This window comes from Schistocerca piceifrons, chromosome 9 (genome assembly GCF_021461385.2).
Source record: "Schistocerca piceifrons isolate TAMUIC-IGC-003096 chromosome 9, iqSchPice1.1, whole genome shotgun sequence".
Taxonomy (NCBI): domain Eukaryota; kingdom Metazoa; phylum Arthropoda; class Insecta; order Orthoptera; family Acrididae; genus Schistocerca; species Schistocerca piceifrons.
The window spans coordinates 83,205,440-83,228,425 of NC_060146.1; the positions used below are offsets into that span (position 1 = coordinate 83,205,440).

General features: G+C 44.8%; 1 protein-coding gene across 2 annotated transcripts in view; it reads right to left on the reverse strand.

The window, feature by feature from the left end:
• LOC124716977 (cytochrome P450 4C1-like) overlaps window positions 1–22,986 on the reverse strand; it is a 166,323-nt gene that overhangs the window by 73,562 nt on the left and 69,775 nt on the right. For both annotated transcript variants that reach the window (XM_047243581.1, XM_047243580.1), the window contains exon 4: window positions 21,211–21,444. In XM_047243581.1, the coding sequence (XP_047099537.1) occupies window positions 21,211–21,444 (234 nt within the window). The remainder of the gene's footprint in view (window positions 1–21,210; window positions 21,445–22,986) is intronic.

Genomic DNA, 22,986 nt, shown 5'->3' on the forward strand with positions numbered 1-22,986 from the left:
ATAGTGGGCATGCGGGAGGCCGGGTGGACGTACCGCCGAATTGCTCAACACGTGGGGCGTGAGGTCTCCACAGTACATCGATGTTGTCGCCAGTGGTCGGCGGAAGGTGCACGTGCCCGTCGACCTGGGACCGGACCGCAGCGACGCACGGATGCACGCCAAGACCGTAGGATCCTACGCAGTGCCGTAGGGGACCGCACCGCCACTTCCCAGCAAATTAGGGACACTGTTGCTCCTGGGGTATCGGCGAGGACCATTCGCAACCGTCTCCATGAAGCTGGGCTACGGTCCCGCACACCGTTAGGCCGTCTTCCGCTCACGCCCCAACATCGTGCAGCCCGCCTCCAGTGGTGTCACGACAGGCGTGAATGGAGGGACGAATGGAGACGTGTCGTCTTCAGCGATGAGAGTCGCTTCTGCCTTGGTGCCAATGATGGTCGTATGCGTGTTTGGCGCCGTGCAGGTGAGCGCCACAATCAGGACTGCATACGTCCGAGGCACACAGGGCCAACACCCGGCATCATGGTGTGGGGAGCGATCTCCTACACTGGCCGTACACCACTGGTGATCGTCGAGGGGACACTGAATAGTGCACGGTACATCCAAACCGTCATCGAACCCATCGTTCTACCATTCCTAGATCGGCAAGGGAACTTGCTGTTCCAACAGGACAATGCACGTCCGCATGTATCCCGTGCCACCCAATGTGCTCTAGAAGGTGTAAGTCAACTACCCTGGCCAGCAAGATCTCCGGATCTGTCCCCCATTGAGCATGTTTGGGACTGGATGAAGCGTCGTCTCACGCGGTCTGCACGTCCAGCACGAACGCTGGTCCAACTGAGGCGCCAGGTGGAAATGGCATGGCAAGCCGTTCCACAGGACTACATCCAGCATCTCTACGATCGTCTCCACGGGAGAATAGCAGCCTGCACTGCTGCGAAAGGTGGATATACACTGTACTAGTGCCGACATTGTGCATGCTCTGTTGCCTGTGTCTATGTGCCTGTGGTTCTGTCAGTGTGATCATGTGATGTATCTGACCCCAGGAATGTGTCAATAAAATTTCCCCTTCCTGGGACAATGAATTCACGGTGTTCTTATTTCAATTTCCAGGAGTGTATATTTAACATGTGTTGCAGCACAAAAATCTTTTAGACTTAAAATTTGTGCATTATGATCTGAAAGGCCATTCACCTTTTTGCTAACAGAATGCCCTTCTAATAATGACGAATGAACAAAAATATTGTCTATGGTTGTTCTACTGTTCCCTTGCACTCTCGTTGGAAAGAATACGGTTTGCATAAGATTATATGAATTAAGGAGGTCTACCAGCATCCTTTCCTTGAACAATCACTTATACAATTAATATTGAAGTCACCACATATAACTAACTTTTTGTATTTCCTGTAAAGTGAACCAAGAACCTCCTCTAGCTTTAGCAAAAATGTTGTGAAATCGGAGTCTAGGGATCTATAAATAACAAGAGTAAGAAGTTTAGCTCCACTAAATTTAACCACACCTGCACAACATTGAAACACCTTTTCAGTGCAGTACTTTGAAACATCAATTGACTCAAATGGGATACCGTTTTTCACATACATGGCTACTCCCCCACACCGCAAAGAGCTCCTAGAAAAGCTGCCAGCCAACGTGTATCCTGGTAAAGGAAGCCTCTGAATTATCTCCTTATTTAAGAAGTGTTCAGATATACCAATAATTTCAGAGTCAACATCTATAAGCAGTTCACTAACTTTATCTCTAATACCTTGTATATTTTGATGAAATATACTAATTCCCTCATTAGTCGGATACCCAAGCATTGTAGAAAGTGGTTTCTTTGTTAGAGAGACTTCCCTTAAGCAGGAATACCTATCAGCTGACTTCAATCTAAAAAAGGTACAGCTCTAACACCCACAACTACCGGAATTTTCCCATGAGTGATCCCACCACCCCCACCTATGCTGTCACCTATAAGTTTTGCCAATCTCCCCTTCCCATACCTGTTGAGGTGCAGGCCATGTCTGGTGAAACCCATCCTGCTGATAGATTGATATGACATGCAGACTCCTACATTAGAGTACGATATGTTATAGACGCTACTTACGTGAAGATGCCACTGACAGACTACAGTCTCAACTGGCCAGATTTCTTAAGATCGCACGTAATTAGAATTATTCTCACGGTCATACGCGATTGAAAAAGAGGGGAGGTTATTAAAAGCTTAAAAGCGGTGTAGATACCTGCGGAGGCCAATATATCATCCTCAGACGGACAAGAAAGAGACATGTACTCTATCATCCTTCTACAATGACATGCCTTCATTTTACTTCCTTAGCACTGACATATGCTCTGTTTTTACAGTTCGTTCATAGGTTACATGAAGCTTGAAATGTGTGCTAATTCGCTGTTACGTTCACGGTTTTTAGGTTAGGCCCCATTTAGCCAGTGTGCTACTGGTTCATCCCGCAGGGGATGACTCACGCAACCTAATAAATTTGCTGGATTTCTTTGTATGACCGACACGAGTTTCTCATACGAAATAAAGGTACGACACGATATTTACCTTTGTATGGACCCTTTTAATGTTAAATTTTATATAGTATCACTCTTAGATTCCTTTGTTTTTTGTAGTGCCTGAAGATGGGATTTACATCATGAAAGATTTACGTTGTGAACGTCAGGTTGTGTGTACGATTTGATCCAAATAAAGGAATTAATATATCACAAATGGAGCAGATTTATCCATTATGAAAAATTGTAGCAATAGTTATGGATGTCCTCCAGACAGTATACTACAGGGTGATTCAAAAAGAATACTACAACTTTAAAAATGTGTATTTAGTGAAAGAGACATAATATAACCTTCTGTTGTACGTCATTACAAAGAGTATTTAAAAAGGTTTTTTTTCACTCAAAAACAAGTTCAGAGATGTTCAATATGGCCCCCTCCAGACACACGAGCAACATCAACCCGATACTCCAACTCGTTCCACACTCTCTGTAGCATATCAGGCGTAACAGTTTGGATAGCTGCTGTTATTTCTCGTTTCAAATCATCAATGGTGGCTGGGAGAGGTGGCCGACACACCATATCCTTAACATACCCCCATAAGAAAAAATCGCAGGGGGTAAGATCAGGGCTTCTTGGAGGCCAGTGATGAAGTGCTCTGTCACGGGATGCCTGGCGGACGATCCATCGCCTCGGGTAGTTGACGTTCAGGTAGTTACGGACAGATAAGTGCCAATGTGGTGGCGCTCCATCCTGCTGAAATATGAATTGTTGTGCTTCTTGTTCGAGCTGAGGGAACAGCCAATTCTCTAACATCTCCAGATACTGTAGTCCAGTTACAGTAGCACCTTCGAAGAAAAAGGGACCAAAAACTTTATTGGCTGAAATGGCGAACAAATGTATAACTAAATGAAACTTTATAGCTCCCTTAATTCGCCGACAGATAGTGCTTAACTCTGCCTTTTGTTGTTGCAGAGTTTTAAATTCTAAAGTTGTGGTATTCTTTTTGAATCACCCTGTATATTGACAAAAAGGACGTGTGTTGAAGTGCTGACTCTGGGAAATCAGGCACAGAGGTATAAGAGCTAACGCACTGTTCGTGGCCAAAAATCTGCTTCGACCAAGGTGGTTGATGTTTTGAGGGAGGATGTGAGGAATGAGAAGGAAGAGGAGGCATTATTTTATTATTATTATTATTAAACAATTTTGGACTTAACGTCTGAAACTGAATGTTACGGTCTGAAACTGAATGTTACGTGTATACTAATTTTTTTCATGTTCCCTTCTTTTTCTCAGTGGAAATTCAATTAGTCCTTTAATTGTTTTCCTGTTTCCATTGTCCTTCCTTCTTCTTTTCTTTTAACTGTTTCTGAAAATTTATCTCCCCATTGATTCCTGCATGTTTTAGGTTTTCTTCTATTTCTTGAAGCTAACTGATTTTTTTGACTAACCTGCTCACTACATCAAAACTCTTTGTGACTGTTGTTCAGTCTATGCCTACGGCCACATAAAGTAAGTAAGTCTGCGAGTCAGAGACATGGCAGTTATAGCTCATTGCACTTTGCATGCTCACTGTAGTATCTTCATAAATTAAAATACTGAAGGAGAGACATAATAAGGTGGAATCGTTTGTAGAAGTACGTAGAATTTAGTTCGAGTGAGTTTGGTGAAAACCGCATCATGGTCACGCTCACAAGATACTTTAGTTTTAATTGAGCATAACAATCTGAATGACCGCCATTCTCGTGGAGTAAGGCCACGGTGTCCACACGAAGGCAAGTCAGAGTGTCTGGCACTCAGGTTACGGCGTCCAGAAGTTTGGAAGGCTGGAGGAGGCGCACTGTAGTGTGCGTACTGTAAGACCTTCGGTACACATACCATCAGATTATTTGACTTGTCGCTCTGACGTAGTAGGCGAGTGTCAGCAATATGTTTCGTGGTCTTATCGTGGCGTGTTTATCTTCTGCCGTTAGGTCAGACGATAGAAATGCCACTTGCACGCTTAGAATAGCAGATTGACGGTGACCAACTTTAAACAACTTGATTAATTTTCACACACATTTATTAAAATAATAATAATCATAGATATTACGTAACTTGATTCTGGATGCTGTTTACAATTGACAATCTGAAGTTCCTTTGGTCTTGGTACGTTAATCTTATTCTCACATATCTCTGATACTTGACAAAGTGTCTATACATTTCTCTTCATGGCTGTGTACAGGAATATGATAATCTTATTAGGTGCAGACTGAAACTTGACTACAGACTGATGCAGACTAATGCAGATTGACTAATCGGAGGTCTGTACACTCGTATAATACCTCGCGCGTTCAGGTATCACTGCGCGAGTGTGATCCGCGAGGAGAAAAGGTTCTACTTTAGCAGCAATGTCATTGGCTGCATAACATATTAATACTCGGATCGGCGGAAGCAGAATTTGGTCCGGCTCTAAGGCAGCGCCATCTCGTAGTGCGGAGACGGACGAGCGCTGCGCCTGCGCTGTTGTGCTTTGCGGGGCGCCCTCTGGTGGGAAAGTTGTGTACGCGCTGACTATGTGGAAGTATGTACACAACACGTACTGACCGGGATCCGACTAAAAAGACAGCGTAGTTCATGCAGGCAGACAACCATTTGGTGGGACCTGGTGGAAGAGCCCAAGATAGGGGAGAAGAGAAGTGGGAAAACAGTGCGTGATGAAGTTAGGCTTGTCACAGTTCATAAGGAGAAGAAATTCTGTCAGTTCTGAGAGCATCTCCACTGGTGCAGATGTTATAGACTAGCATAATACGGGGACTCTAGGCTAGAGGTGTACCTCTCCGCCTTGCCTATCGCATCCGTCTCCCCTCCCCCACGCGGATCCTGTATGATCTCATCCCTTTCCCCCACCTCCTCCTTTTCCTTGAAAGGATACGTATCATGTACACCTCACGTAAACTTGATCCTCCTCACCCGCTCGTTTCCCCGCTCCTCTCCCACCCCCGCCCGCTGCCGCGCCTGTATTCGCACGTCCCACCCGGTCTCCATCTCTCCACCCTCCATACCCCCTCCCAAGGTGGCTTCCGCCAGCTCCCTCTCCCTGATGATGTCCTCGTCCCCTCCATCTACCCCTCCTATCAACTTTGACCCTGCCCCACCCCCACTTCCCGTGTCCTTTCCTTTCGGCACCCTCCCTCCCTTCTCTTCTCTTCCCTTCTTTTTCCATCTCCCTGTCCCCTCCCTTCCCCCTCTTCCCCCGGGCTTCCTCTCCCCCTTCCTCCCTCCCCGCTATCTCCCCTGCCTGTGGCATCTCTGCTCTCCCCTCTCGCTCTCCCACTCCCCTTCCTCCTCCTCGTCTCTTGGCAGGTCCCCGGACTCGCACACGTATAGTGAACATTCGCGTGCCGGAGATCGTCGCCTTTTGTGATTCGTGTGTGTGACGTCATATAGTGTTTTTGGTGTCCGCCGTCCCACTCCTACGTTCACTTGTGCCGTTGGACTCACCAGTGTTTTGTGCGCCGTGCCAACGTGTTTTCAGTGTTGTTATCGTCACATGTGAACGACTCCGTGTTTTTTATGTCTCTGTGACCTCTCTCTTTTGCCCGTCACTTTGTTCATTGTCATTCACCATGTTTTATACTCTTGTAAAACGCTATGGCTGAAGAGCGGCGTAGTGTGCCGCTGCCAGCCTACCTGAATTGTACAGGTTTTAAAATAACAATAAAGTAAAAAAAAAAAAAAACTAGAGGTGTACCCAGACGAATGCTTATAATGTAAGAACTCCGCATTTTACATTGTTGTGAATTCAAAATAGATAGCGACACAGTCCACGATGTGACCTTCATGAACAGTACTGTATTGTATGGCGTAGGCGCATGCGCACAAATGTTTACTGTGCGGCAGGCAAACGTACTCCTGACAGTCATCGGTGTGGACGGCACAACGAATGGTGCAGTGTGTGATACCGTTATCAGAGTTACAGTCTGTAAAACGTGTTCAGTGGCGTGCAAGAAGAGAATGGAACTTGGATCCTATCACGCATAAATCCATTTATCAGTCTGACAGAACTCTTTGAGAAACGGTAAGTTTGGTTTCAAAAGCTGGAAAACAACATAAAACACAAGCGAATGAAGAGAACGTATATGTGAAGCATGAGCTAGAAGCCCTCATAAAAATCCACTAGACAAGCTTGTATCCCGTTCGATATTTTGTACAAAATGTCTCCGGTTATATGCTTACAAACTCCACATTTTGCATCACGTTAAATCTAAGGAGCATCGCAGACGACGTGATTCTGCTGCTGAAATGTTGCATCGTGTAGAGTGTAGACGAAAACAACGAATACTGCAATGCAGTGCTGTTCAGTGATGGATCTGCCTCCCACGTCTGTGGCGAAGTTATCGGACACAACTGTCTAATAAGGCGAAGTGAGACTCTGGGAAAAGTGATTCAGTACGAAAGGGACACACAAAAAGTTAATATGTAGGTGGAATTAGTACATAAACGTGGTGCAATTGGTCCTTTTTTTTAAATTGAGTCTTCACTGACGGGGCACACCTATCCCGACATGTCGGCAAACTGTGCAGCTCCACAGGTACCTCCCGACGTCGTTTTCCAATGGGACAGTGCCCCACCGCACTATCGAGGGTTTGTTACCACATTTCTCCGTGAGACTTCCTGACCGTTGAATGGGTATGCTGCTCCCATTGCTCCCCTCGGTCTCCCGGTCTGGCTCCAGTGGATTTCAGTGCATGGGGTCTTGTCAGGATATTGTTTACAGAAAAAAAGCTTCGAGATCTGGTAGATCTGAGTCAATGGATCTACACTGCAGTCAAGACCATAACTAGCGACAGCAAAAAATTGTTTTATTTCATTACAAAATTTGGTGCTATATTTTGATAAATTCGGTGTTTTTTTTGCCAAATTCGGTGTTATTTTTTGCCATATTTGGTGCTATTTTTTGCCAAATTCAGTGTTGTTATCTTTGCAAAATTTGCTGTTTTTGGGAAATTTAGTGTTTTTACCAAATCTGGTGTTTTTTACCAAATTCTGTATTGGGTTTTTGCGAAATTCCTTGTTATCTTTTGTAAACTCGGTGTTCTTTTAAACCAAGACGATGTTTTTTACCGAATTAGATTTTTGCCAAATTCTTTGGAGTTTTTCGCCAAATATGGTGGTGTTCTTTTGCTAAATTCAGTGCTATTTGCGTCGTAAAAACAGAGTTTGTTACACAGTAAATGAACTTTTGTTTTAAGATCATACACGAACCTCAGTCTTAAGGAGATTGGAAGACAAAATGTGGTTTCAACATTCAGTAACTATCAGAATATTAGTACATTTCCGTCCTTGTTTTTATGACAGTTTTAGACAATGGAAAATTACAAATTTCGCAATACGTCGTGAAAACCATTAATTTTGTGTTATTTTAAGCGTTATTGTTTTCGCGAAATTTTTTGCCCCTAGCTATGACACATATAAGGATTACGAACATGTGGCGAGAAGTGGACTACCATTACACCATCTTTCGAGCTATACACGGTGCCCACATTGAATTGCACCAATATGCATAATAATTAGTTCCTAGGTTTGGTGTTGAACAAATAAAGTTGTAAACCGATATAGGTACTGAAATATGAACAGATGTTTTCGCATACCTCTAGCCCGAACTCACTGCACTAATGTCATTAACGATTCTTAGTGTTCACAGTTATGTCGCTGATACGCAGGACGGACCGGACTGTGGGTGATGCGGCGCTGTCAGGGGGAAAAGCGACCGGTTTCACGAGCGCTCGGCCATGGGGCGAACGTCAGCTCCACAGCTCTGGAAAAATAGTTTGTTTTTGCTCCCATTAAGTCAACGTGGTACGGAAACTAGAAAATCTGAAAAGGGAAAGGCAAAGCCTCAATCTAGATATAGTAGGTGTCAGTGAAGTGAAGTGGAAGGAAGACAAGGATTTCTGGTCAGATGAGTATCGGGTAATATCAACAGCAGCAGAAAATGGTATAACAGGTGTAGGATTCGTTATGAGTAGGAAGGTAGGGCAGGGGGTGTGTTACTGTGAACAGTTCAGTGACCGGATTGTTCTAATCAGAATCGGCAGCTGACCAACACCGACAACGATAGTTCAGGTATACATGCCGACGTCGCAAGCTGAAGATGAACAGATAGAGAAAGTGTATGATGATATTGAAAGGGTAATGCAGTATGTAAAGGGGGACGAAAATCTAATAGTCATGGGCGACTGGAATGCAGTTGTAGGGGAAGGAGTAGAAGAAAAGGTTACAGGAGAATATGGGCTTGGGACAAGGAATGAAAGAGGAGAAAGCGTAATTTTGTTCGGTAACAAGTTTCAGCTAGTAATAGCGAATACCCTGTTCAAGAATCACAAGAGGAGGAGGTATACTTGGAAAAGGCCGGGAGATACGGGAAGATTTCAATTAGATTACATCATGGTCAGACAGAGATTCCGAAATCAGATACTGGACTGTAAGGCGTACCCAGGAGCAGATATAGACTGAGATCACAATATAGTAGTGATGAAGAGTAGGCTGAAGTTCAAGACAATAGTCAGGAAGAATCAATACGCAAAGAAGTGGCATACGGAAGTACTAAGGAATGACGATATACGTTTGAAGTTCTCTAACGCTATAGATACAGCAATAAGGAATAGCGCAGTAGGCAGTACAGTTGAAGAGGAATGGACATCTCTAAAATGGGCCATCACAGAAGTTGGGAAGGAAAACATAGGTACAAAGAGGGTAGCTGCGAAGAAACCATGGGTAACAGAAGAAATGCTTCAGTTGATTGGTGAAAGGAGGAAGTACAAACATGTTCCGGGAAAATCAGGAATACAGAAATACAAGTCGCTGAGGAATGAAATAAATAGGAAGTGCAGGGAAGCTAAGACGAAATGGCTGCAGGAAAAATGTGAAGACATCGAAAAAGATATGATTGTCGGAAGGACAGACTCAGCATACAGGAAAGTCAAAACAACCTTTGGTGACATTAAAAGCAACGGTGGTAACATTAAGAGTGCAACGGGAATTCCACTGTTAAATGCAGAGGAGAGAGCAGATAGGTGGAAAGAATACATTGAAAGCCTGTATGAGGGTGGATTTGTCTGATGTGATAGAAGAAGAAACAGGAGTCGATTTAGAAGAGATAGGGGATCCAGTATTAGAATCGGAATTTAAAAGAGCTTTGGAGGACTTACGGTCAAATGAGGCAGAAGGGATAGATAACATTCCATCAGAATTTCTAAAATCATTGGGGGAAGTGGCAACAAAACGACTATTCACGTTGGTGTGTAGAATATGAGTTTGGCGACGTACCATCTGACTTTCGGAAAAGCATCATCCGCACAATTCCGAAGATGGCAAGAGCTGACAAGTGCGAGAATTATCGCACAATCAGCTTAACAGTTCATGCATCGAAGCTGCTTACAAGAATAATATACAGAAGAATGGAAAATAAAATTGAGAATGCGCTAGGTGACGATCGGTTTGGCTTTAGGAAAAGTAAAGGGACGAGAGAGGCAATTCTGACGTTACGGCTAATAATAGAAGGAAGGCTAAAGAAAAATCAAGACACTTTCATAGAATTTGTCGACCTGGAAAAAGCGTTCGACAATATAAAATGGTGCAAGCTGTTCGAGATTCTGAAAAACAGTAGGGGTAAGCTATAGGGAGAGACGGGTCATATACAATATGTACAACAGCCAAGAGGGAGTAATAAGAGTGGACGATCAAGAACGAAGTGCTCGTATTAAGGAGGGTGTAAGACAAGGCTGTAGCCTTTCGCCCCTAATCTTCAATCTGTACATCGAGGAAGCAATGATGGAAATAAAAGAAAGGTTCAGGAGTGGAATTAAAATACAAGGTGAAAGGATATCAATGATACGATTCGCTGATGACATTGCTATCCGGAGTGAAAGTGAAGAAGAATTATTTGATCTGCTGAACGGAATGAACAGTCTAATGAGTACACAGTATGGTTTGAGAGTAGATCGGAGAAAGACGAAGGTAATGAGAAGTAGTAGAAATGAGAACAGCGAGAAACTTAACATCGGGATTGATGGTCACGAAGTCAATGAAGTTAAGGAATTCTGCTACCTAGGCAGTAAAATAACCAATGACGGACGGAGCAAGGAGGACATCAAAGGCAGACTCGCTATGGCAAAAAAGGCATTTCTGGCCAAGAGAAGTCTACTAATATCAAATACCGGTCTTAATTTGAGGAAGAAATTTCTGAGGATTTACGTCTGGAGTACATCATTGTATGGTAGTGAAACATGGACTGTGGGAAAACCGGAAGAGAATCGAAGCATTTGAGATGTGGTGCTATAGGCGAATGTTGAAAATTAGGTGGACTGATAAGGTAAGGAATGAGGAGGTTCTATGTAGAATCGGAGAGGAAAGGAATATGTGGAAAACACTGATAAGGAGAAGGGACAGGATGATGGGACATCTGCTAAGACATGAGGTAATGACTTCCATGGTACTAGAGGGAGCTGTAGAGGGCAAAAACTGTAGAGGAAGACAGAGATTGGAATACGTCAAGCAAATAATTGAGGACGTAGGTTGCAAGTGCTACTCTGAGATGAAGAGGTTAGCACAGGAAAGGAATTCGTGGCGGGCCGCATCAAACACACAAAAAAAAAAAAAAAAAAAAAAAAAAAAAAAAAAAAAAAAAAAAAATGTCAAGTGGCTAATCTAGTAAAATCGCGTCGGGAGCGAATTTTTGTGATGTTTTCAAAGTATGTATACGTGACGACACACGCAGACTTAGACTATGGCAGACAATGCACAAAGTTTAAGTTTATGTCAGGTGAGACGCCAAGGTCAACTTTGATTCCGTAAGGAGACGCCGTCACTTTTGTTGATGTTGGTAAGTGGGACGCCTTCACTATTCCAGTGTGCATTCTCAGAGAGACGTTGTTTTACCATCGCTGATGAACACATAGCTCTGACAGTGGGCTTAGTTTATTTACCTTTATGTTTTTTGGAGAATATTGGAAGATTGATTACCAGCAGTTCCTGGACAATACTGACGTTGTAGTTTGACATCCCATGTAGCAGGTGGAAATGCACGAGTTCAGCAATGTCAGACTCATAGGAAGAAGTTACGGTCGCGGTAGCTCATTGAATTCGGATAAAGCATCATATATCTCTGTTCAACATACGCAACTAATGAAAATCTACAAAATTAAAACATGTGTGCGTAAAAATCTTATTCCAAGATGCCAAATTTTATTTACTGAGTTACCTGCTTTTGCTAAGTTCCGAACCATCTTCAGATCAATCTAAAATGTTTTTCAGTGTATGATGCTCCTTGCACAACGTCGTATTTCTAGAGCCAAATCGCCTAGTTAAATGAAATCCAAAACTTAAAATCTTAACTGGTTGCGTAAATTGACATCAATCGATAATAACATAACCAAGTAACATGTTCACTTTAGGATTTTACTTAACTAGGACCAATTAGCTACAAAAAAAAAAAAAAAAAAAAAAAAATGATTTGCAAGGAGTCTCCCACACTGAACAACATTTCAGATTGATCTTTAGATGGCTCGGTAATGAGCCGAAACAATGGGACAATTTGGGACCCTAACGTAAGATTTTTATCCACACATGTTTTAAATCAGCACATCACGTTTCTCCCGCGATTGGTAATGTGAAAGAATAACGTCTACAACATTCGAGGACACTTTACCAGATATGTCTGTTATTCATTTACGGGTGTACCAACCTCCTCCAAAGTGCTGTTATTTTACAAGGGCGGCCAAGCCTACACATCATCACCAGTTGCGTCCAAATTTTTTGTTTATGCAGGGCTAAGCCAGAAGCGTAAGTGACAGAAGTGGTAACTCCAGATGGCTATGTGTTTAAAAGAAATGGCTTTTATTCTTTCTGAGACGTGGGTGAGGCATGAGCCATCTATGATAGCGTGGGTTTAGCGTAGAGTTTGGTACAACGGAAAGAGAACAAAATAGTAACCAGAGAGTCGTGGGATTGAATTCCTAGGCTGAAACTTCCTTTTTTTTTATCAATTTTTACAGTGCAAACAACACGAATCGATACCCAGTACAAACTTCGTTTACATTAATAAAATGTACTCACACATGGAATAGTTTGGTAGCAAACCACATGTAACGCATCATTTCGCCAAATATTGGCAGGGATAGTTCGTGGAGTGTATTTCGATCCAGACTTTTTGGGATGTGATTTGTTTTTCTCTCTCGACGAGATAGGGAAGTTTGGAAGCTTCTTAACGTTTAGCTTACTATAAAATTGGACGTCGCAGGATTGCCCTGGCGGAGTGCATTTGGGGAGGGTACGGCCAATTTAATACTTTCAACACTGCCCAATGGCAATCATTATTCATCTTGAAAAATCGCGTTTTATGACTGTGGATTTGTTAATCCTCACCAGGAGTCAGTTAACAGAAGAATTTTTTTCTCCTGCACATTGGGTTTGTTCACATCAGGTATAATACACACCTGGAAATGGAAAAAAGAACACATTGACACCGGTGTGTCAGAGCCACCATACTTGCTCTGGACACTGCGAGAGGGCTGTACAAGCAATGATCACACGCACGGCACAGCGGACACACCAGGAACCGCGGTGTTGGCCGTCGAATGGCGCTAGCTGCGCAGCATTTGTGCACCGCCGCCGTCAGTGTCAGCCAGTTTGCCGTGGCATACGGAGCTCCATCGCAGTCTTTAACACTGGTAGCATGCCGCGACAGCGTGGACGTGAACCGTATGTGCAGTTGACGGACTTTGAGCGAGGGCGTATAGTGGGCATGCGGGAGGCCGGGTGGACGTACCGCCGAATTGCTCAACACGTGGGGCGTGAGGTCTCCACAGTACATCGTTGTTGTCGCCAGTGGTCGGCGGAAGGTGCACGTGCCCGTCGACCTGGGACCGGACCGCAGCGACGCACGGATGCACGCCAAGACCGTAGGATCCTACGCAGTGCCGTAGGGGACCGCACCGCCACTTCCCAGCAAATTAGGGACACTGTTGCTCCTGGGGTATCGGCGACGACCATTCGCAACCGTCTCCATGAAGCTGGGCTACGGTCCCGCACACCGTTAGGCCGTCTTCCGCTCACGCCCCAACATCGTGCAGCCCGCCTCCAGTGGTGTCGCGACAGGCGTGAATGGAGGGACGAATGGAGACGTGTCGTCTTCAGCGATGAGAGTCGCTTCTGCCTTGGTGCCAATGATGGTCGTATGCGTGTTTGGCGCCGTGCAGGTGAGCGCCACAATCAGGACTGCATACGACCGAGGCACACAGGGCCAACACCCGGCATCATGGTGTGGGGAGCGATCTCCTACACTGGCCGTACACCACTGGTGATCGTCGAGGGGACACTGAATAGTGCACGGTACATCCAAACCGTCATCGAACCCATCGTTCTACCATTCCTAGACCGGCAAGGGAACTTGCTGTTCCAACAGGACAATGCACGTCCGCATGTATCCCGTGCCACCCAACGTGCTCTAGAAGGTGTAAGTCAACTACCCTGGCCAGCAAGATCTCCGGATCTGTCCGCCATTGAGCATGTTTGGGACTGGATGAAGCGTCGTCTCACGCGGTCTGCACGTCCAGCACGAACGCTGGTCCAACTGAGGCGCCAGGTGGAAATGGCATGGCGAGCCGTTCCACGGGACTACATCCAGCATCTCTACGATCGTCTCCATGGGAGAATAGCAGCCTGCATTGCTGCGAAAGGTGGATATACACTGTACTAGTGCCGACATTGTGCATGCTCTGTTGCCTGTGTCTATGTGCCTGTGGTTCTGTCAGTGTGATCATGTGATGTATCTGACCCCAGGAATGTGTCAATAAAGTTTCCCCTTCCTGGGACAATGAATTCACGGTGTTCTTATTTCAAATTCCAGGAGTATATGTTGAGCATAATCACGGTTTATTTGCTCTGTAAAAACTGGAAATAATAGTATGTTTCCTAATTTGGACTTTGTCACAAAACCTTCGGATTACAGTTCTGCGCCCCTTCTGCTGCTCCAAGCATTGCCAGAACTTCACGCTAACATACAAAGTGACAATTACTGAACTATACGAAAAAAGACCTGAGTTAGCTACAACATACGGCATGCACACACATTATTGAATACGGGAAATAACAGATATTCGGATTTAGGTTATGACATGTTAGATACCCCTTCCATCATTGGCGATGGCCGCGCGGGGTAGCCGTACGGTCTTAGGCGCCTTGCAACGGTTTGCGCGGCTCCCCCTCATCGCAGGTTCGACTCTTCCCTAGGGCGTGGGTGTGTGTGTTGTCCTTAGTGTAAGTTGGTTTAAGTTACATTAAGCAGTGCGTAAGCCTAGGGATCGATGACCTGAGCAGTTTGGTCCCATAGAAATTACCACAAAATATCCATTGGCGATGATGTGGCGCAGACGAATAGTGAAATTCTGCATGACCCGCTGAAGTGCCAGAATATCGATGCTCACGATGACCTCCTGAATGGTCTGTTTTCAGCTCAGCAATGGTTTTGCTGTAAGCTTGGTCTTTAATATAGCCCCATTGCTATCCTGTGTGAAAGTGAAGAAGAATTACATCATCTGCTTCATGGAATGAACAATCTAATTCGTACAGAATATGGATTGAGAGTAAATCGAAGAAAGACGACAGTAATAAGAAGTAGTAGAAATGAGGACAGCGAGAAACTTAACATCAGGATTGATGGTCACGGAATCGATGAATCAAGGAATTCAGCTATCTAGGCAGTAAAACAACCAAGGACAGACAGAGCAAGGAGGACATCAAAAGCAGACTAACAATGGCAAAAAGGGCATTCATGCGCAAGGGAAGTCTACTAGTATCAAACATAGGCCTTCATTTGAGGAAGAAATTTCTGAGAAAGTACGTCTGGAGTACAGGATCGTATGGTAGTGAAACATGGACTGTGGGAAAACCGGAACAGAAGAGAATCGATGCATTTGAGATGTGGTGCTACAGACGAATTTTGAGAATTAGGTGGACTGATAAGGTAAGGAGTCAGGAGGTTTTGCGCAGAATCGGAGAGGAAAGGAATATGAGGAAAATACTGATAAGGAGAAGGGAAAGGATGATAAGAGATTTGTTAAGATATGAGGGAATGACCTCCATGGTACTAGAGGAAACTGTAGAGGGCAAAAACAGTAGAAGAAGACAGAGATTGGAATACACCCAGCAAAAAACTGAGGACATAGGTTGCAAGTGCTACTCTGAGATAAAGAGGTTGGCAGGCCGCATGAAACCAGTGAGAAGACTGACGCCTAAAAAGAGAGAGAAAAAAAGACCTGGTAGCGCTGACAAGGCATACGAACAGCATTAAATGCTGAGTGATCACTGAAGGACGTGGGACGTGAAGATGCCGCTGCAACGTGAGACAACATTATCAGCACCGCACGTAATTTCAAAAGGGCTTCTCTGCAGGGCTTTATTTGGCTGGCTGATAAAAAAAAAGAGCACCACAAAAAGGAGTGCCATGCGTTACGACCAATCGAGGCCCGTACCAATGGCTTCTGTGTACCCCGGAGTCACCTTGCTATCGGGGAATATCCCAACGATTATTGCGTGAGATTAGATTAGATTAGATTAGATTAATACTAGTTCCATGGATCATGAATACGATATTTCGTAATGATGTGGAACGAGTCAAATTTTCCAATACATGACATAATTAAGTTAATTTAATAACATAATTAAGTTAATATAACAACTTTTTTACTTTTTTGTTTTTTTTAAATTTTTTTTAATAATCTTTTTTTTCTTAATTTATATCTAAAAATGCCTCTGTGGAGTAGAAGGAGTTGTCATTCAGAAATTCTTTTAATTTCTTCTTAAATACTTGTTGGTTATCTGTCAGACTTTTGATACTATTTGGTCAAAGTGGCAGTATAATTCACCCCTTTCTGTGCCAAAGTTAGATTTAATCTTGAATAGTGAAGATCATCCTTTCTGCCAGTGTTGTAATTATGCACACTGTTATTACTTTTGAATTGGGTTTGGTTGTTAATAACAAATTTCATAAGAGAGTATATATACTGAGAAGCTACTGTGAGTATCCCTAAATCCTTAAATAAATGTCTGCAGGATGATCTTGGGTGGACTCCAGCTATTATTCTGATTACTCGCTTTTGTGCAATAAATATCTTATTCCTCAGTGATGAATTACCCCAAAATATGATGACATATGCAAGCAATGAGTGAAAATAGGCGTAGTAAGCTAATTTACTAAGATGTTTATTACCAAAATTTGCAATGACCCTTATTGCATAAGTAGCTGAACTCAAATGTTTTAGCAGATCATCAATGTGTTTCTTCCAATTTAATCTCTCATCAGCTGGACATTGGACATTGCGCACCATAAAGTCCCCCATTGAGGGTGAAGAGACTACTCGATCGCGAAATGCCGATTCTCAGTCCCCCAAATGATTGATTATTGACGAACTCATACAAATGGAAGTGGGGTTCGTCACTAAACCAAAGTGTACAGCGCATAGTAATTCCCGTCGTATCCCGCGACCAATTGTGCAGTTTGAACGTCCTAACACAAACCGTTCAGAATTTATGACGATTTTGTTCTACATAGTTCAATAACTGTCAATGTGTGCTTGGTTCATTATTTTTCTTTTTTTTTCCCCTAAACGCAGGGCCATCAAGCTCCCACCTCTATTGACTTGCATTTCTGACCAACCCCTGCATTAATATAAATTTGGACAAAATCTGGGAAACGGAGTCGGCGCGCTCCTCTTATTAGAAGAGGCCTCTTATCGTATGCCGCATACGGTGAAGCGAGGCCTCGTGCCAGCAGCTGCAGTACCTGCGTAGAGATGGGATCAGGCGAGGCGCACGGGTGGAGGCGGAGGTGGGGCTGGACGTCGGAGAGGCGGTGCTGGGGGTAGCATTCATCTCACTTTAGGTGAGGAAAACCCTACGTCATCGTGACGTAAATAACCTAAATCGACTACATGAGTGCGTATATCGATCTTTGTGGTTGTACCGATAACGTCAAAGCTAAATGTAAATACATGTGTACAAACGAAGTGACAGGAGTTATCTGTTAAGCTCATCCCAGTTCAATTAATTATTAAGCTGTAATCGAAACAATTTGGGATGGTATTATGTGTTTCAGGAACATAATTAATTTCTGAACGAAGGAAGCATAACGAAAGTAAAAAAAAAGCTTTTAGTCAACTAAAAAAAAAAAAAAATCCGATGAATCGTGCATAAATCGCGTGGATAGAAGCGTGAAATAATTATTAAGCTGCAATCCAAAGAATATGGGATGTTATTGTGTGTTTCATGAACATAACGAATATCTGAATGAACGAATCATAACCGTAACGCAAGTGTCTTGTTATTTTTCTAGCCTGAAATGAACGCTACCCTATTTTTTTAAAAAAATCCGATGAATCGTGTCTAAATCCTGTGGATAGAAACATGAAATAATTAATTATTAAGCTGGAATCCAAAGAATATGGAATGTCCTTCTGAATGAAGGAATCAAACCATCACGAAAGTGTCTAGGCATTTTTTAGTCCGATTAATGGTGCGTAAATCATGTGGATAAAAACGTGAAATAGGGAGAAATTAAAGTGTTTCGTATTTTTATAACAGCCAATGAATTGTACATAATTCATGTGGGCAGAAACGTTAAACTAAGAAACTGAAGTTCGAAGTAATTCCGAATGTTGCTGGAAATATTAAACCACCTAGTTCCATTTAATTTTGCCTTCATGTTGTAAATCAACTAAGAACAATGAACAGTGCAGATTCGAGACGCACACAACAGTCGATGTATACAGAATGGACACAACAGTCGATAGGACAACTCGTGAAACTCATGATGACGCGTACCTACGTCACGTTGACGTAGGGCTCTCCTCACCTAGCGTGAGATGAATGCTACCCCGGTGCTGGCGGACCGGCGGGCACGGCTGCCGGTCAACAGGGCCGCACACGCCGGTTTCGCTTCCGCTCCCCTGTACAGTCAGTTTGTTTACGGTACGTTGTCCGTTACGGTTTGGACACACATTATTTTCTCTCACGTTCAACCGATGTGTTTTGTTTCGATTGGTACTAAACAGCCACAAAACAAATTAATGTACAGTACAAGAGGAAGTAGCGGCGAATGGTTCAAGCGTTTCTGTGTGTTTTTGTGATTGATTGATTGGTCTCTTCAACTCCAGGGTCGTTACAATTAAACTTCGGCTGTTTATCACGTTATAACACAGAAACCAATTACCATACGAGTACAAATTTTGGTAACACTAATGTCCAGATTATGGGATGCACGATTTCGATGCGTCACAACGCCACCATCAGTTACAACTATGGCCACCGGGTGCCGGGATCAGTCATCGTGATTCATAGTCTCACACATCTGACCCGTTGCAGTGTACTTGACGTGTCAACATGAGCTTGGGCAAGATGAGCGGGGCATTACTGTAGAAGCACTATTATCAAGATAACAGTAATGCTGCAGCTGCACTTCGAGAATATTGCCAGCTGAAAGGATTACGGAAGGGTCCTCTTCCTCCATCTGCTGTGTGCAGCACTATGAAGAAGTTAGAATCAGATGGAGAACTGGCCGTCGCTCCGGCAAGAGGCCGACGACCGGTTGCACCACAGGTGGTTGATGAAAACGCCGTTGCCATGGCAGACAACGCTGAGCGCAATTCCCGACCGTCAGGCAGTGCGCGTGCTGCGTCACCACAGTTGAACATGCCGTGCTCCACCGTGCGGAAGGTGTTTCGAACTATTCTCAAACGGTATCCGTACAAGGTCCATATGGTTCAGCAGCTCGCACCACAGGATGCGCAATGGCGTGTTGACTTCGCTCTCCGACTGTGCGGCTGGTCCCGGCGGAGGTTCCAGTCCTCCCCCGGGCATGAGTGTGTGTGTGTTTGTCCTTAGGATAATTTTGGTTAAATAGTGTGTAAGCTTAGGGACTGATGACCTTAGCAGTTAAGTCCCATAAGATTTCACACACATTTTGAACTTTGCTCTCTACTTTCTCACGAGGACTGAAGTTGATGAGGGCTGGCTCTACACGTACAATACAAGAGGAAGTGTCGAAGAATGTTTCAACTGTCTCTGTGTGTTCCTGTGATTGATTGGTTTGTCTCTTCATCTATAGACAGACGAAGCTCATTTTTCTCTGACAGGCGAGGTCAATACACAGAATTGCCGAGTGGGTGGATCTTCGCCTCCAGTCACTGTGCACGACGTACCTCTATAAGGTGAACATATCACCATGTGGTGCAGCTTCAAGGCTACGTTCATCATTGGCACATTCTTCTTTGAACAGGTTGGCGTTCAAGAACCAAAGACGTCCAGTGTGACTGGCCAGCATTACTGCGATACGCTTCGCCAGCCTGTCGGACCCGTCGTACAGGACACAGACGCACTGAACTCAACAGTTTGCATGCAGGATGGGACCCACCGCTCATTGCTCCTGACGTTCACATCCTTCTCCGAGACACATTTGGAAATCGGAATGAAATTTTCAATCTGCAACGGAGTGTGTGCTGATATAAAACTTCCCGTCTGCCAGACTGAGACTCGAACTCAGGACCTGTGCCTTTTGCGGGCAGGTGCTCTACTAACTGAGCTGCCCAAGCACGACTCACGACTCGTCCTCACAGCCCGAGTCCGAGTCTCGGTCCGGCACACAGTTTTAACCTGCCAGGAAGTTTCGAACTTGGAAACGATCGAGTTATCAGCCGGTCGTTTCGAAATGCTGGGCCGGCACGATCACCTGATGTCACTCCCTGTGATTTCTGGTTGTTGGGCCACCTGAAGGACGCGTCTCGCCAGGGGAACATTCACGCCTGTACTGATCTGATGCGCAGCATATCAAAAGAGGTAGCCAGCATACCTACAGACATGTTTGGTTCTGCTGTGCCGAATGCAATCCTGCGCTTTTGGTCTCTTCTGGACACTGAAGGGCCCCCTATTGAGCCCCTTTTGTAGAAGTAATGAGACCGGTATGTAAGGGTGTGTAGCACCTTAGCAGCACATTGGAAGTGTTTCAGTTGGATTGACTCTGCATTATTTCACTTCCCCATATCCTTGACATTTATGCTACCAAATCTGGTACTCGTATGGTAATTAGTTTCCGTGTTATAACATGTTAAATAGGGAGAGTTTCATTATAACCACCCGATATATACCATCCCCCGTATTGTTTCAAAACCTTTTCTGAGGCTGTTACGTTCTACTTTTTTCCGTCTCTGTGATACCTTCGCGGTATAGGCCGCCAGTTACGATACTGTGTTTCCTGCAACGCTGGGGTGCTATTCAAATGCCGGAGAGGCCTGGCAATAGTGAAAATGTAGGGGGAAAATAGGCTGAGAATGTGAATTGAAGTTTGTGTTGGGGAGATAGTCGGCTGGGGTAATTCGTGTAGCAACATCCCGCGTGTGGCTGCGGTAGTGTAATGGTCAGCATTTGTGCCTAGGAAGCAAGAATGCCTGGGTTCCAGTCGAGGCCTTCATTTCTTCATAAAGATGAGACTTAAATGTTTCGGGGAAAATTTAATCTTAAGATCTTTAACTTCCATTATATTTCCATCCTCTTAAGATTTCGGCAAACGATACAAGTTGTAACCTAGAAGGTGAAGAATCAGATGCAGTAGCAGACAGTGCCATTGCCGCAAAGCTAGTGGGTGAATTCAGTGCCTTAATCGGGCTTACCTGTGCGAGGGCCAAGGCGCGTCTTAACGCCGTAGTGAACTCGTGCTCCGGTATGTCCGGTATGAGCCAGTCGGGGTCGGCGCCGAAGGCGGCGCTGCAGAAGCTCCGCACCGCGCCGATGAAGGCCGCGACGTGCACGTCTATGGGGGCGGCGCCGCCCGCGCTGTCGCTGGCCAGCCGCTCGCTGAAGTAGAGGCCGCCCTCGTGGAACGCCTCCAGGAAGTTCTCCAGCAGCTGCAACACGGCGAGCCCGCGCTCACTGTACTGAGCCCACCCGCAGAGCTGGTACAAAGCTGATGCTGCGCCGACCTGGCAGTTTGTAAAACTACGCTCTTCTTTAATAACTTCTCTTATGTACTGACAACATTTTCATTATTTCCAAAAACACCTTAAGTGTTTCGCCATTCCGTCATTTTCAAATCCTATAAAGTACAACAAAATAACTGGCATCAGAAGATATGAAAGTAGGAGGGCTGTTCCAGAAAATGTGACTTTTCGTCCCGCCCGGCTAGTAGCGCGGTCTAACGCGCTGTTTCGCGAGCGGGAAGGCGTGCCGGTCCCCGGCACGAATCCGCCCGGCGGATTAGTGTCAAGTTCCGGTGTGCCGGCCAGTCTGTGAATTGTTTTTAAGGCGGTTTTCCATCTGCCTCGGCGAGTGCGGGCTGGTTTCCTTTATTTCGCCTCAGTTACACCATGTCGGTGATAGCTGCACATACACTGTCTCTACGTACACATACACCATAATTACTGTACCACGCAAACATTTGGGGTTACATTCGTCTGGTAACAGGTGTTCCCGGTGTGTGTGTGTGTGTGTGTTTGTGTGTGGGTGGGTGGCTGTGTGTGTGTGGATGGGTGGGTGGGTGGATGGGGGGGGGGGGTTGCGGAGTGGGGGGGTCGTTCACTGGGGGCCGAACCGCACAATAACTCCGGGTTCGGTGTGGGGCGGCGGTGGAGTGGGTGAACTGCTGTGGCCTGTTGTGGGGTTGTGAACCGCTGAGAGCTATAGCGGGACGAACCTCTCGTCGTTTCTAGGTCCCCAGTGGCTTTTCGAATTGCGCGGGCGACGTACATTCGATAATCGATCTTTTTTTTCTGTTATTCGCATGTCCCGAACATGTGTTCACAATTTCAAGTGTATGTCTTTTGTTTTTGACAGATACAAGGGTTAGACGTGTTTTAGTGTGCTCGGCGATTTTCAATTATTATACGACATGGAGCACAGAATTTGCATCAAATTTTATGCGGAAAATGGAATCAAGTGCTCAAAAAGAGAGAGAATTCAAGTGGTACAGGCACTTCCAAGATGGCCGAGAAAATGCCAATGATGAACCTCGCTCTGGTCGCCCCAGGACATCAACAACAGATGATAACGTCCAAGCTCTGAATTACCGTAAGAGAGGTTGCTGAGGATGTTGGCATATCGGTCGGCTCGTTTCATGTAATTTTTTCGGATATCTTGGCTATGAGACGCGTGTCAGCCAAGTTTGTCCCAACTTCTCAATTTTGATCAGAAGAACCGTCACAGGAGCTCTTGAATGTCTTCAATAATGATTTTGATTTGCTCAAAAGGGTCATAACTGGTGATGAAACCAATGCCCACTTGTCCCAATGGAAGCACCCCAGAGACCCAAGACCGAAAAAAGCACTCCATCAAACGTCAAAGCTTTGCTCGCTGTTTTTGTTTTTCAATTACCGTGGCGTAGTGCATTATGAATTTTTGCCTCAAGGTCGTACGTCCCTTAACGTTATCGCCGTCCGCGAGAAGCAATACAC